This window comes from Miniopterus natalensis, chromosome 1 (genome assembly GCF_054644295.1).
Source record: "Miniopterus natalensis isolate mMinNat1 chromosome 1, mMinNat1.hap1, whole genome shotgun sequence".
Lineage (NCBI taxonomy): Eukaryota > Metazoa > Chordata > Mammalia > Chiroptera > Miniopteridae > Miniopterus > Miniopterus natalensis.
In genome coordinates, this window is record NC_142081.1 from 147,921,589 (window position 1) to 147,937,683 (window position 16,095).

At 36.6% G+C, this 16,095-nt stretch overlaps 1 protein-coding gene across 1 annotated transcript in view; it reads right to left on the reverse strand.

Moving 5' to 3' along the window:
- Window positions 1-3,039: 3,039 nt before the first annotated feature.
- Window positions 3,040-16,095, reverse strand: part of PDLIM5 (PDZ and LIM domain 5) — a 178,487-nt gene continuing 165,431 nt past the window's right edge. The window contains 4 exon segments of the mRNA XM_087826536.1: window positions 3,040-6,119; window positions 7,598-7,713; window positions 9,929-10,049; window positions 12,985-13,165. Coding sequence (XP_087682662.1) covers window positions 6,030-6,119; window positions 7,598-7,713; window positions 9,929-10,049; window positions 12,985-13,165 — 508 coding nt within the window. The 3' untranslated portion in view covers window positions 3,040-6,029.

Sequence of the window (16,095 nt, forward strand, 5' to 3'; positions counted from 1 at the left end):
CATAGTTCCTCTTTATATTTTCATAAGTTACTTTATCATAGCTTAATAATTCTTTAAACTTCTCCTAAGTTACTGTGTGATTTGTCTCCGGATTGGACCCGTTCTGACCCCCCAGGAGTCATCAAACACATTTTCCCACTAAGCTCTGATTTACTCTCAACATCTATACCATGCCAATATTATTTAAGATCATCTAGAACTTTCTGGGTATTCAGAAATAAGCAAACTGTAACAGATTCACATCATTGATTTATACATTTCTTGGGGCAGAAGTACTGGGTTCTCCTCTGTGCTTATTAAGTTCATGTTTCACTTGAATCATTGGTAATGGTACCAGAGAAAAATTATTAAGCAGTAGCATAATAATTTAACAGAGCAACATGAATAAGTTTCAGTTTATAAAGCCAGAATTAATTTAACTTATATTTCAAAGTTTATACTTGAAAAGCTCCATGGATTCTTCTGCTTTCCATTTCATTCAATGAAGGAGGCTTCAGATCTTCAGGATTCTCAAGCACACAAGGACAGAAAGATGCCAGGCGCCGATGACATCAATATCGAGTCACCTAAGCAAAGACTTTATTTTTTGAGAGAGAGAGGGAGGGAGGGAAGGAGGGAGGGGGAGGAAGAGATGGTTGCCTCCTGCACATGCCCCGATCGGGGCCAGGACTGAACCTGCAACCCAGGTACATGCCCTTGACTGGGAACTGACCCTGAGATCTGGGCCGCTCTAACCACTGAACACACCGGCCAGCTGCAAAGACTTATTTACATAAAAATTCATACTTGTATGGTAAGTCACCAAGGGAACAGTTTGCCATATCAGTGATACACTAGGAAAAAAAAAAATCAAGACACCTCTGAAGACATTCCAGTCTACTGAAACACTTTAAACAATGGCATTTTTGAGTAAGTGCTTAGAATAGCACCAGCTGTGTGTGCTTTACAAGCAAAAGAGAAAAAAAAGAAAGAAAAAACAAACCTAAGTATATTTGAACTAGAGAGCAAATGTGACAATTTAGAACATGATGATGAAAAACTAATTTGGAAGCCAATTATTAAACAGAAACTTTGTCCCTTGAAACACGGGTGCATTAGAGACCATGCCAATCAGTTCACGGGCCTGGCACAGAAGTCATTTTCCTTGGGAACTGCATTTGCCTGAAGAGAAACTGAAAAATTTGACTCTCTGTGAATTCTAAATTGTTTTATTTCTCCCTGCGGTCAGCGACCAGTGGTTTTCTGACATGGAAATGTTTTATTCTTCTATGCTAAGCAACGGCTCCAGGCTTTATTGTATGTGATCACACACAGTTACAAACACAGGGGGGGAAAAATTGCCTTCTTGGCAAACTCACTTACCAGGGCTCCCCCAGCGCTCTGCGTTAGTGCCAGTCACTAAACACACCTTGTTTCCCCCAGAGAGGTATTCAAGGTGTGGCTCCCACCCTTCCCTTTAATCACTGCTGTGATCTTGCCACCTACTCAGACAGCTTCTAAATCACGGAATAAAGAGCGAAAGTTCAGAAATATAACACCATCGGCAAATGGTATGTTCTGAATTCTCTTCACAAAGCGAGTCGCTGAGCGAATCGGACACTTGCCACGTTCAAAATACGACGCATCTCCCGAGTGTGAGAAGCATACAGCCCGCTCCGGACTTTTCGGGGGGAGAGCGGTTCTTTCACAAACCTTTGAGCTTCGTGCTTCCTGAGTTAAATGCTCTCATTCATAAGAACACCACAGAACTGGATCGGTCTGAGAGTCCTGTTGGGCAGCCATGTGTCCTAGCCCCCTTTCCTCTTTTAAATTTTAAATACTGCAAAGGAACCATTTTCCCTGTGAGGCTCCCACACTTGGGATGAAACCTTCTCCGCGGAATTTTGGCACCCTATTAATTAGCGGTTATGAGTGGGAGCTGCTCTCTCTCAGCAACTCCTATTCTGCCATCAGTCAAGTGTGATTCTGCAATAAATTCCCACAAAGCAAACTATTTCTGGTAATTCTCCCTAATTAACACCAGGCCTGCTAATAATACATCAGTACCTATGTGTTTCTGATATAACCAAGATCTTGTCTGAGACTACTCAGAAAGGGAAACCGCCAACCTAAATTAAGCTTTCGCAGGCAAAAAGGATTTTATATGTAGTCCTGTAAGAAAACCTTTGATAATCTTATATTGGGGACATTTGACCAGAAAACACTGAACGACAGGGAGGCTTGTTCTGGTTTGAGCACTGAATGGGGATTTACTGTGAACACACACTGTTGAGTCCTAAGCCTATAAATCTTGTACTGGATTACTGTTTCTTAACGAAGGAATGACAGATCTCTTATTTTGTCGGTGCATTTTAATGTGCAATGACGTGATTGATAGAAACCAAACAGCAGCTATTAAAATGTCAGATGCAGACTTGATGCCCTTATAAGTTTGGCTTCTGGAGTTTAATATACTGTGAGCAAATAGACTTGAATTTGTCTTTTAGTCCCAATATACAGCCTGCAACAGAAACATTCCTCTTAACTTTACACAGTTGGGAAAAAAAAATTCATACTCAAACCAATAAACAAATGAGGAATAGGTGAGCCTACCTAGTTATAGAGAAGTCAGCTAATGAGAGCAGGATGAGTTACGCATAGGTAACGGACCCTGGTCAATGAAAGCTGTGAACATGCAGAAGATGACTTATGTTGTTGGAATGTGATATATGATACAATAGGATGCTTGGAGGGACAGGCTGCTCCAATAAAATAATTTCAGTAGTAAATATTTTAAAGGAACAAAGAGCTTATTTATCAATACAGTCATAAACATCTGTGTATATGTGCTACATGCAGAGCACAAGTGTTAAAGTCAAATAAATGTGACAATATTTTCAAGTGTTTTGTTTCTGGGACACTTCGATCAGCAAATGTCATAAGGAGATTCTCCTGAGAATTACCACACCCCTTCCTGTCCTGTGAACACGGTTTCTTCCCCTGATAACTTCATATAAACTACTTGCCACCCCAAAGAAAAACCAGGAGAGCTTGTCTACATCACTGCAGCTGTTTATTTATTATGTGCTCAATAAGGTATTACTATACTGATTATATTTCTCATGTGGTTTTTAATTAGAAAATATATCCAGAAGCAAAACAGCACAGATGTATATACAAACTTAAAAATGTAAAGAAACAGAAAATAAAGATTAATAGATAAGGCAAATGATACATTGAGAATCCAAACCCAGTATCTTCAAACATTTGGGGGATGAAGAGGGACAAACAGAAGCCACGTTAGATTTGTGTGAAATTACTCAGTATGTTTCCCCTTCCCTGTGTGAAGAGCCTCTCCTTTCCATAGAGACGACTGAACTGCAAACATCACAAAACATTAACATACCACTACCAGATTCACACCTGAACAGGGAAAGGAAGACATGACTTTCTATAAAAGTGATCCTAACATAGTACCCCTTGAAAATGGTATCATGAGTACATTTTTGTTGTAGATAATTTTTACATAATGCTGCACTAATAATTTGAAGATTTAAACCCTTCTTTCTGTCTTAATACTGATCAGATGCTTAGGTCTTAGTTTTAGACTCTAAATGTAACTGAATCAATAGGAAATATGTAAGCTACTATAAGCATAAGCACAGGGGACTGCTTTTGGGCTGCTCCTTCGGGGGGCAACATTCTGTCCTTGTAAGTCTAGAGAAACGTTACAAATCTGAACCTATCACTAACATTCTCCAAGTGGGACCTCCAAATAGGGGACGTTGTGCTAAGTACAGCGATCCAAAATATACATCTAGAGAGATTAAAAGTAAATGCTCTACAGTAAAGAGGTAATAATTTAAAAAATGCTACTTACATGGAACATTTATAATCAGAAAAATAAATATTCAGGGAGCGCGTCAGAATAATAAAGTGCTCTGCCTGAGTTATTAAGAGATTAACACTGGGGTGTTAAATATGGCCTTCCCCACTGGAAAATAGATTCTTCTGGGTTATAATCAATATTTATTTCATAGGATTAACTGTTTTAGGAATCGACAGAAAGCTTTGCCACAGAAGAAACGATGATAAATTAGGAAGTAATATCACCCTCTTAGGGATAAAATGTAGAGAAATGCAACATTATGCTCTATGATTAATATGCAGAAAGAGAAGTCTAATAAAAGATGATATATTAATGTAAGATAATTTTATAGGAAATCCAGGTGAAATAAAATTATTTGAAGGAAATACCCAAATGCCATTGACTGATCAAATAGTATCTTGGCATATAGTCTATAAAGGCAGAACTAAATAACAAAAAGAAACTCCTACCACACCGAAACAAAACCACCACTAATTTTATACTGCGTAAAGCGAGAGACTGACACTAAGGTATGACAATGCATATTAGCTAGTATGTCTTCTATAGGTGGTTTCAGCAGCAATAATAATACACAATTCAGTTCCAGCACTTTAAAAAACAACATAAACTTCCTGCCTCCCTACAAGATGCAGGGTAAGGAGGTGGTCTGAGGTTGCTACTTGAAGCATTCCATTTGCCACTTCATGTCACCCTTCTCATTCTTTTATCCCCAGTTAATTATTATCTGCATATAATTTAAATCTGCTAGACTATAAATTAACATCTTCCAGGACAGAGGCCATGAAAAGTTCTTGGAGAGGTTAAACAAATATTGTAGCCTGAAAGTCCCCTCTACAACAAACATGTACACAATGGAAGGGAAGTCATTACTGAGTGATGGGGAGGAAGGACTTGGGGCTCAATCTCAGATTTAAAAGCACCTTGCTCCAAACATATTTAAATTATAACTCAGTGGGATCATGAGCCTTCATCCATTCTGGAAATAAAAATAAAAACTATCAACTGCTGTAAATTCTTTTCTTACTGGGCAAATGTCAATAGGATCTACAATTTTACCACAGTTGTTTCTCTGTCTTCATGTGGATCTATGTTTTCCCTCCCCAAAAAGAAGAAAACAAATAGGCCAGTCTGAGTAATTAATCATGTTCCCCTCCTCTACTACCAAAACTCTGTGCATAAAAGTTTTCCAAACTTCATGATCACATCTGGAAGTGGCTCGTTTATTATTGAAAGAGAATTATCAAAAGAAAAAAAAAAATCTAGATTTTTATCACATGCTCAAGTCAATCTTTTATTTTTCTAATGGAGAATTAAAGAAAAAAATTACTCTGCAAAGAGAGTTCTTAAACCTTCATCAGTCAGTAGTACAACTCTGAAACTAGTTCATTGTCAAAAAAGGGGGAGTTTGGGGAGGGGATTACACCATAATTCCCAACCACATTCTTTTCTACTCATTCTCTTGAAGAGAGAGAAAACCCTCACAGTCCAAAGTTATGGTCGTATTTGAGATTTATAAGCTGTATGGTGGCTTTTGGGAGGGATGGAAAAATAGAGCATCTTACTGGCATGGCGCATTTTGATCAAGATCTCACTGACCTTTCCTACTGGAATGATCAATTGTAAAATTAAAAATGCACATAGTTTTTAAAAAGGGACACCGACTACTGATAAAACTCTCTGTTTAAACTCCTATTCACTGTTTCAAAGATAAACATTATTTAAGAAAAAAATACAATGTTTCACTTATTGATAAAGTATAAGGCATTTTCATGGCCTTTTACAGATCTACTCATAACTACCTACCTAATAAGGAAAGCATAATTATTTCAGCACAGAGGTTGTAGTTTTATTCTAAAATTTAATTCTTCACTAATTTATTCTAAGATGAATTTAATAGTCAGCCAGGAAATGGATTTTTATAAAAGTTACTTTATGGGCAGAAAATACACGGAAAAAGTAATGACAAGTGTCAAACTGTCTCTTTACATTATGAAGCCAAGTATTTCCTTATAGATTTGGTTTTTAAAGCTGGAACTTATCCCTTCAAGGCTACTACTATTTTTCAAAAATCCATATAAATATTAAATCTAAAAATTAATTGGTAAATTTAATTTTCCTCTTTCTCTTCAAATTTCTTTCTCTTCTCCTGAACCGCTGACTTTCAAAAATTCACCGAATGAGCATGTTTCTTGCAAAGTGGCTTGTCCTTCTTGGAGAAAAAGGTCTGACCTTCCAAACTCTCACAACACACCTGAAAAAAAAGCGTTATGTAAGAGAATATCTTCTTTTGTCAAGTATGCATGAAGGAGAAATAGTTTTTCACCCCATGGTTAATAAAAGCACTTTAGTTGGTTGTTAGACTTCCTGACATTCAGTTACTATATTCCATGTAATCTTTCAGGAACAATGAAGAATAACTTTTTCTGGAATGCATTCTCATTTATTTAAATTACTGATCATTATTTCTCTTTATTGGGAGTAAAGCACTTGGCCCTAATTAAAAATTATCACCTAAAGAGGTCACACTAAATATAATTTCTCTTCCCAAATTCTAATCGATGCTTTTAATCTGCCTCCTGTTGTAGAAAACCAAAGCATTCAAACAGAAAACACAGCACGATTGCTTTCCCAAACATTCGCAAGCTCCCAAGTGCTTGAGAGTTCTTTTCAGTACATTCCTTTGCTTCTTACAGTGAAAACCCTGGTCTACTTCTGGCTGCTGGATGATTATGCAGTCAATTAAGCAACCACATTTATGTCTTCTCTTTCCTATTGCCTTTGTTAATAATGCTCATGAGCAGCTCTACCAGAGAATAGGAGAAGGCAAATCTGCTAAAAGTTTTTTGTTGTTGTTGTTTTAAATAAATTTTATGACATCCAAGAGTCGAATGAGGTAAACTAGACAGAGTTCAATGGCAACATCTGGGATAATTATTTGACTTCAATTAACATGACCTTTTCCCCTTCATACATTGGGTACTGAAAGCTATTAGATATATTAAACCTAATTAAAAAAAAATCAAACATCTGAATACCTTTATTGAATGTTTATTTGCTAAATTTTATATCTATCTATCTCTCTATCTCTCTATCTCTCTCTCTATCTCTCTATCTCTCTCTCTATCTATCTATCTATCTATCTATCTATCTATCTATCTATCTATCTATCATCTATCTTAGGTTAATGTTAATCTCTAAATATCTATGCTCATAAAGAATAAAATAAAAAATTTTAAAATAGCAAATGCAATAGGTAAACATATTACTACATGGTTATTATCATCTCAAAAAGAAAGAATATTCATGGACTATTACTAAGGAAGAAAATCAACATACAGTTTACTTCCAATGTTAATTAATAATAGATTTTTAATATTTATTTCTATTTTAAGAAATACCTATGCTTCCAAAAATTACTAAAAACACTCCAGTAAGAGTTTTGTTTTGTTTTTTAAGTAAAGGACTCTTACTGTTTTAAGAAATATATAGCTTCTCCTTGTAAACAAAAATGTATTAAAAATAGGATTTTCTCTAAAGGGTAAGCATCTTAGTCTATGCCAAATAATTTCTAAAAGTGCTAAAAAATTTTAATAAAAAACTTTCAAAATCACAGTAAAAATATTTTTAGGTTTGAAGGACTGAAAGATACAAGAACTGTTATTTCCATTTAGTGTTCATGCTAGAATCGGCCACACTGTGCTCCTTTAATTTGGAAATGAGTTCACTTACTGAGCACACAAAGCAAGTATCGTGCCAGGTGTAGCCCAGAGCTTCCAGGAACATGTCACCAGCTTCTATGGGAAACTCACATCCACGGCATATAGTACCAAACAGGGCGTAGTAATCTGTAGAGGGGGGTAGGAGGCACAATTAAATATGACAGAGCTTTAGAATGATAGTTCCTAGAAAGCAGCAACACAATTTGGCTATGGTGTGCAGCTTGATTCACCTTTCTTAGCAATCTTCAATATTCCTTAGCACTATTTGTTCAACACATAGCCACAGAGTCCTACTGTGTGCCAGGCACTGCTCTAGGCACTGGTCAGGGGTCTGGTGGTAAGGAATACAGATGTGGTTGCTCTCCTCAAGGGGCTTGTATTCTCTTTGGGAGCAGAATGTCCTAATTTATTGTTATTTTTTAAATAAATAATTTCAGATTATAAAAAGTACCATGAAGGAAAGAAAATAGTGATGTGATATAAAACAACTGGGGGTACAAAATAACTGTGATATAACATTATATAGGTGGGTTAGAAAAGGCCTCTCTCTGAGGAGGTAATCGTTACGTTGAGACTTGAAAAAGAAATGAGGAACCACCCTGGAAAAGCTGGGGAAGAACCTTCCAGTTAGAAGAACCAGCGATACAAAAGCCCTGAGGCGGGAAGGATCTTAACTTGCTCAGAAACAACAAAGGGGCAGAGTATGGCCAGCAGCCAGTGACTGGAAGGCGGCAGGAACGAGGCTGGCAAAGCGGGCCCTGGTCGAGCATCTAGTTTGGACTCTAATGGAAGCCATGAAGGCATCAAGCACTATCTGATTCACATTTAAACAAATGTTACTGTAACTGCTAGTTGAGGGCTGGGGAACAGAAGATACACCATTTAGCTGGCAATTACAATGTCCAGACAAAGGGTAAGAAGGAGCTGGATTCAGGGGTGGTGGCTGAGGTGGGGGGAAAGGAATGAATTCAATACCTACTTTGGGGGTATGTATGTTAGAATTTAGTGATTAAGCTGGATATAGGGAGGAGGGGAAGAGCAGAATCCAAGATGACTTCTAGGTTTTGGGACAGTGGACTGGGTTAAGAACAAGTCTGGGGGGGTTAAAAAAAGAAAAAAGAGTAGACCAAGATGATCAGAAGTGACATTTAAATAAGACTTCAATAATGTTTTCTCCTTTCTGTAAGCAATTTCGGGTTTTTAAAAATATGGCTTCTTAGACTACATTAAATACGATATCAAGACTAGGTAGTTTTATTAATTTTTTTGGCTAAATAGGGACTATCTGGTCAAAATGTCTTGCAAAGCTTTTAAAACAAACAAACAGCTCCTTCTTCAGGAGAATTGAGTGGCATTACAAAATGTGAAGGATTCTGGTTGAATCAGGGCAGCCAGCTTGTAGCCAACCTGTCCCAAAAAAACCACTGGAATTTCCACAGGGCTTCCTGGTGGAGAGTCTGACATAGAACTAGATTGGGCCTAATGGGAACTAAGAGAAAGGTGAAAATAAGAGGATACTGAGTGAGCAAAAAAGGAGTGGTGTTGACCAGCCTCAAATTAGAAGCTCCTTTAACCTATTGTGGAACAGCCTCTTCTTGCAGCGCCACACGTTGACATTCAACATAGAACAAAAGCAAAACTCCACAGTGGGAATGCAGTACAGTGAATGAAGGCATGGTAAAGGGAAAATATTTTATTTATGAAAAGTGTATGTGCAGTAGTAATACCTAGGCAAGGGTAATATTAATAAATAAGTGTTATGAAAGTCCCCTTACAGCCTTTGGGAGGGAAAAGTGTACAGGGACTAAAGCAAGGGTAAGTAGCTTGGTCCTTAGAGCCTAGTTTATTAAAAATAAGTTTACCAAGGGAGTAATCCAAGCCAGGATTACCCTCCCATTCAGTAAAAGTAACAAAGGACTTCCAATTTATTGTCAAGGCAATTGCCTTAAAGAGCAAATCAGTAGCATATTCAAAAGTTGAACATTTGTCATGTTTATAACCACTCAAAATCTACTTAATGAAGTTGAAGAGGTGGCTGTAAGCTACATGATTTGATAGAACTTATAACCATAAATTATTGGGGACTCAAGCAAAATGTTTTTCTCCTAAGTAATGCTTACATACTCACATCTCTTAATTAAGTTGGGAATATCTGTTTTGACAGTCACATAAAAGTATACATAGTTTTTTTTTTACTATATATTTAGGGAAACATTAAATGTTACTAAAACAATTAGGAAAACGATTTTGCCTAATATTTCCTTTAAAGTTTATAGTAATATAAGGGTTAATGTTTTACCTTCATTCAAAACTTAAGAACCTAATTGCTTCAGCAGCTTACCAGTCTCACAGTAAGGTTCACCATCCTCCAAGTGAAAGACGTTATTACGAATGGGTTTTCCACAGGCCACACACACAAAACAGGAAACATGCCAAGTTTGTTTCAAAGCATTGATGACTTCCTGTTACAGAAAAATAATTGGATGTAAAAAATTTAAAAAAAGATGACAATACACAAATACTTATTCTGCTAGCTCAACCAATACAGCCATCCTAAACTGACACAAAGTAGACATGTGTGCTTTGTCTTTGCCTTGAGCTTTCCTCCTAACAGGAGATACATAAGGACAGACTTGAAAATCAACTAAATCAATGCACTATATAACATGTGCATTTCCCACAAATACTATCAATAAACCTATTTAAAGAATGAACTAGTGTGTTAAATACTACACAAGTGAATAAAGTAAGCATTTCATAAGCACTTGCTACAATACATTCTGCTTTCTCTCAAAGGGTGTCAGGAAACATTAACTTATAAAGGTTTCATAGTATTATCTTGAAAATCTCATGGAGGAAGGGCAAACATTTAAAAACTAAAACAAACCTATACTTTGGTGCATTATGGAAACAATAACCTAATCAGTGTAATCCAATCAGTTTAACACATGTTTAGTGTTTTGGGAATCAGCTGTGACTGTACTAATCATACACTCAAAAGAGTATCTAAATTTGAACCACAAAGCATGGATTCTAGTCAACAATAGCCTATGGTTAAATATACCAAATATCAAAAACTTGGACCAGATTTTAACTAGTAAAAGTTTTGGGCAGTGGATTTTGTAAGGAGGAATCATTTCTTTGGATTGAGAGAGAGAGAGATGGAGCCATTAAAAATCATTTTTGAAGAATAGTTAGTAACATGGGAATTTACTCTTTGCATAATACTGTTCACAAAAAGAGGGTGCTAGACATAAAGTATGGTTATTATTTTGTAAATGAATTACTTATAAGGAGAAAAGTGGAAGAAAATCCATCCTAAAGTTAACAGGAATTATTGAGGATTGGTAAGTATATAAGTCATTTTCATTTCATTCTTTTTACTTTTTGTATTTTCTAATTGTAGAGTGAAATATTTTCTCTTAATAAAAATATTGTCAAAATAAAAGAAAATGATATAGAATAAATTATTAACCATAGAAAATGCCATAGTTCACTACTGAAGGGCAATGGAAAGAAATGACAGTTGTTTAGATCCCAAAAGATTACCATGAACATGTATAACAAATGTACAATCAATCAAATCATTTCCCAAGGCTTCCAGCACATACTTCCCTTTATACTTGACACAGATTACTATTCCTTCTTTAATAGGGATTCATGTAACAGGGAAGAATTGTAACCCACCCCACCACTCTTTTGACATTATTTCTGTAAATGCTACCTTTGAATAATATGTAGCTTAGAGATAAACAGCATGTTTGTATAAGAATCTTAGGAACTAACTTCAGAAGAGACAGACTCTGACCTTCAGGCATCCCAGTTACAGAAGATTTGCTGACCTTCACCCACAGAACCAGGATGACACAGAACCAGATGACATCAGACCATTACTTGACCTGCTAGAGATCCTTATCAGAATGGACAGCGCTGGTCTGCACGTAGAGAACTTTCCAACTCCCTCCCTTTGATCTCTTTGTTCTGCTTTCCCTCTCCCTCCTTATGAAAACCTTGGCCTGCACTAAAGTGGGGGAGATGAGCTTTGCAACAGGAGCCCCCCATCTTCTCAAGTGACTGGCACTGAATAAACCTCTTTCCTTTTTACCAGCATCTGTCTCATGAGTTCGGCTTTGATGGCAGCAGGCAGTCGAACCTTGGTTTAGGTTACATTCAAACAACTAAAACACAATCTAGAGAATCTGTCCTTTTAGTGAAGTTCTGGCCCACCTCTGAAGCAACGAGTGTAAGGTTTCCATTTCCTAGAACATCATTTGGTTCTAAAACTGTTTCTTGACTTTGTTTTATTAATTATTCTAGAATTCATAGAACAGATTTATATAATAAAACAGTATTAACATATACTAAGTATTAATTGTCATTTGGGAAGATACAGCCTGAACCATTCCATCCTTTTGTTCCCAACATATTGTATAAATTAATAATATAGAAATATTTCATGTGGTAAATTTGATTTCTAAGTATCCTCAAAGTTTAAGACATATTTAAAGATATATTCTAAAATTACTACTCTATAATTCATGCTAACTTTTCTCTTATTTGATATGAATTTAGTGTTTCATTATTATAGTTTCATATTGAGAATATTAGAATTCGGCAATGTCATTTCCAAATTTTGTATTAGTTGTTTGAGTTTTGTATGAGACCAGGCAACCTGGCTGCTTCTGAAGTAAAATTCCAACTCCTGGGCACCCACAGGAAATGCCTGACTCTTACTTTGTAATTGCAAACTGGGTATTCCAGAGTAGAAAATTCATTCATTCATTATTTATTATTATGTACCTGACACCTAAATTACTCCCTTTTTTGCAAAAAAAATTAAAAAGGTATGGTTTTATTATTTTTCTATACATGTATACTCTCATAAAGCTGAGGTTATATTTTTAAACATTATATGCATTCAAGAAAAATATATCATTTATAAGCCTGTTTTATATACTTCATGAGATCTGTGCCCTGTGCTTGAACCCTGACAAGTAGGGAAATGCTGCTCTTATAAAAGCTATGGAATTTAATTTAAAGCAGTGAAGGTGTCAGTTCTAAGAACTCCGATGTGTGTGGTCCTGTATGACCTCTTCATTCCTGAGCAAACAGGGTCCTGTGGAGGTAGCACACCCACAGTAAATTATTTTTCCCCCACAGTGGCTAGACTTTCACCAGACAAACCAGCACTCAGTAAGACAAAACCAAAGACAACTTAACCCCCTAAGTCCTATCTACAGAGGTCTATTTAGTTTTGCTTTACAATAATAAACAGAGATGAAAATAGAGAGGGTACCAAGCAAAAAGGGGGGGGTGGTCAAAATGATACAAGGGGTCCATAACAAAAATTATTCTCCTTTAAAATTCACTCAGGATAAAAAGATTTCCAATACTTACTCCAAGGATCTTCCTTTGGCATCGACCACATTCAGGAGCAAAGAATTTCTCATAACACAGCTCACAATACAGGGCTCCCTTCTCCTCTACAAATCCAATGTAGGCCATCGTATTTTTGCAATGAGCACAGTTAAATTCTTCTGGGTGCCAAGATTTCCCCAGTGCCACTAGGAATGGTCCCCTGCCAGAAGTAAAGAGATCAAGTTGGCTCAGGAATCAAAGTTTCTCAAGTTTGCCTAGATAGGACCTCTTTTATACAATGCCCAAACAATTAAATATTTGCTCAATTCTTCTCAAGGACTCAGTGCATGGATGCTATAAGTTTACATAGAAGCTCTGTCCATTTATGTGAAAAAAAATTTGGTAGTTACGTCTTTTGAGTTGTAATAAGTGAGTCTGTCCCTGTCATGATTATGATTGAGAATGAAGATGTTAACTGTGACAGAACATAAAGTAACCAGAAAAAAAAAAAAAAATGTGGTTTAGGCAGATATGAGAGTTAGGCATTTCTATAAAATAAACGAAATAAAAATCTCAATTTGGTGCCCAGTTGGCATGGCTCAGCAGTTGAACATCAACCTAGGATCCAGGAGATCGTGGTTCGATTCCCAGTCAGGGCACATACCCAGGTCGTGGGCTTCACCCCCAGTGGGGGTCCTGCAGGAGGCAGCTGGTCAATGATTCTCTCTTCATTGATGTTTCTCTCTCTCTCCCTCTCCCTTCCTCTCTCTGAAATCAATAAAGACACACATGTATATATATTTTTAATCTCAATTTGGTAATGTCACAGTCTTAGAAATATTACCTGATAAAACATTCCCCACACACAGTTTCATGTATTTTTCAACTTTATTAAACACATCAAATTCTCACCCTCCAAAATGACTACAGAAACTGTAAACTGGGTGTCAGAGATTGTTTGAAGCTACTTAGAAAGGTTTTATTTAATTCAAACACGGCTTATTTTTAATGCACATTTACATCAAGGTAACAAATGTTTGTAAAGAGATTTTTTCCCCCCCATAAAATACCATACAGTTATGAACTGATAAGATGAGTTTCGTTTGCTTAACAGGAACCCATTATGAAGCCTTATCTAGTCACGAAGCCCGCAGAGATGAACCATTCCAGTCCCTACAACATTCTTTCCAGTAGCTACATCACACTAATTTTTCTTCATAGAGCAGCTTTACCTCCAAGGCACTTGTGCATTTATCTAATTCGTCCATGCAACATTCCTGTGAGATAGACCAGGGTAGTTATTACGAACTCAGTTTAAGAGATGGAGAGGTTTTGAGGTACAGAATGTTCAAAAGATATGACAAATTCCATGAAACCACTGAGTGAAGGCCAGAAGCTGAATTTCTTGGTTCCTAGTATACTGCTCTGGTCAACCGATACCTGTCGCCTTTGATATCCTTACCATCAGCTACCAGCACTGAGCCACCACAGGGTAGTTGTTATTAAGATCAAATACCTCACTTTTAGGCAGATTATTAACAGGCAAAGTCACAGTAATAAGCATCATAAAGTCACATTTTTTTTTTTTAGTCTTTAGCCTTACGTTATTTAGAAAATAATATAAACTTTGATACTCAGTAACTACCTGCCACTGGGAATTCTTTGCAAATACACTGATGTTTACTAAGAACCAACACCTGATTCTGGAAGAGTCAAGAAAGTAGAAAGGCTCTTGCTAATGATTAAAATGTGTTCTCAGGGATATAAGAGGGTGTTTTCTTGCCCTACTTTTTGTTGCCTTGTATCTTTCTTAAAAAAGAACTTAAAATTTTATTTTTCTATTACAGTTTACATTCAATATTATTTTGAATTAGTTTCAGGTGCACAACCTAGTGGTTAGACACTTTGCAAAGGGTTTCCCCCCAGTATTTCCACTATGCACCTGGCACCATACATAAGTATTAAAATTTTATTGGCTATGTTCTTTATGCTGTACTTTCCATCCCTGTAACTATTTTGTAACTACCAATCTTTACTTCTTAAATCCCCTGACCTTGCTTCTTATTAATAATATGCAATTTTGTATAAGCTAGTGTTTGCAGCTCTCTTAGCACTTGAGACAAGTAATTTATTATTATTTTTTTAAACTTTAGGGTACTATAGTTTTGTCATCACTAGCAAGGAATGCCTTTGTTAACTAATTCCTGACAGAAAAATAAAAGGCTACAGATCACCTACTATGTAACCAACTATGTTACTTTTGGTAGGCTCTCTCTCAATTTTGAACTGGTATATTAGTAGCAGTCCTGCTCAACAAGTTCCTCCCTTCACTTTTTCAGTATATATTTGAGAAATAGTTTTCTTTCAAAGATAAACCAAGAAGTCACAGTGCTCAAAGCTAGACAGAGTTTTATGAGAAGTCTAAGCTTTTCCACCAGGTGGGTATCTGGTTATATATGCCTGGAAAATCTGCCAGGCTAAATTTACTGTGACCGTAACATAAGAACTTCAGGGTTTTATGCTACCATTGGTCTGGACATTAATTAAAGTAGTTCACAACAGTTAAGTAGGGTGAATGTTTTATAAGAGCACATCTTCAGCTCATTCATAAGCCTGGATGGCCCCTTGAGGCCAGTACCCTTACCTTAGGCCCCTCAGTTTGCCAAAGAAGTCAACCAACCTCAAACTCTGCATTCTGTTAAAGAAAGGGGTGGTATGCACTTGGAATAAAAAGCTTTGCTCCTGGACCTTGTCTATCAGAGCTACCAAACTGTTAATAAAGTTCATCTGAGGGGAAAAAAAAGACATTTAAGAACAATTGATTGAGAACAATAAAATCCATCTTCAAGATTTTCTAAAATGTGTGTTGAGATCAACTCAGACCAGCAGAGAAATAGGTTCTACAAATCAGAGAGACCCATGGCACAGAATTATTCCTTTAATGACCAGTGTTCAGTGTGATACCATCAGTTTGCACTGACACTTGTTACAAGAAATAGCTCCAAGGAATCCACCTGTGTTCTTCCTGCAAGTTGAGAGTGTTTTTTGTTAGACCACACAGGGCCATTTTCACATGGAGTCCTTGGAGAAGCACCTTTCAGATATTTGCAACGAGAACAGTTTTGCTTCTTCTGAGTAGCAAAATTACTT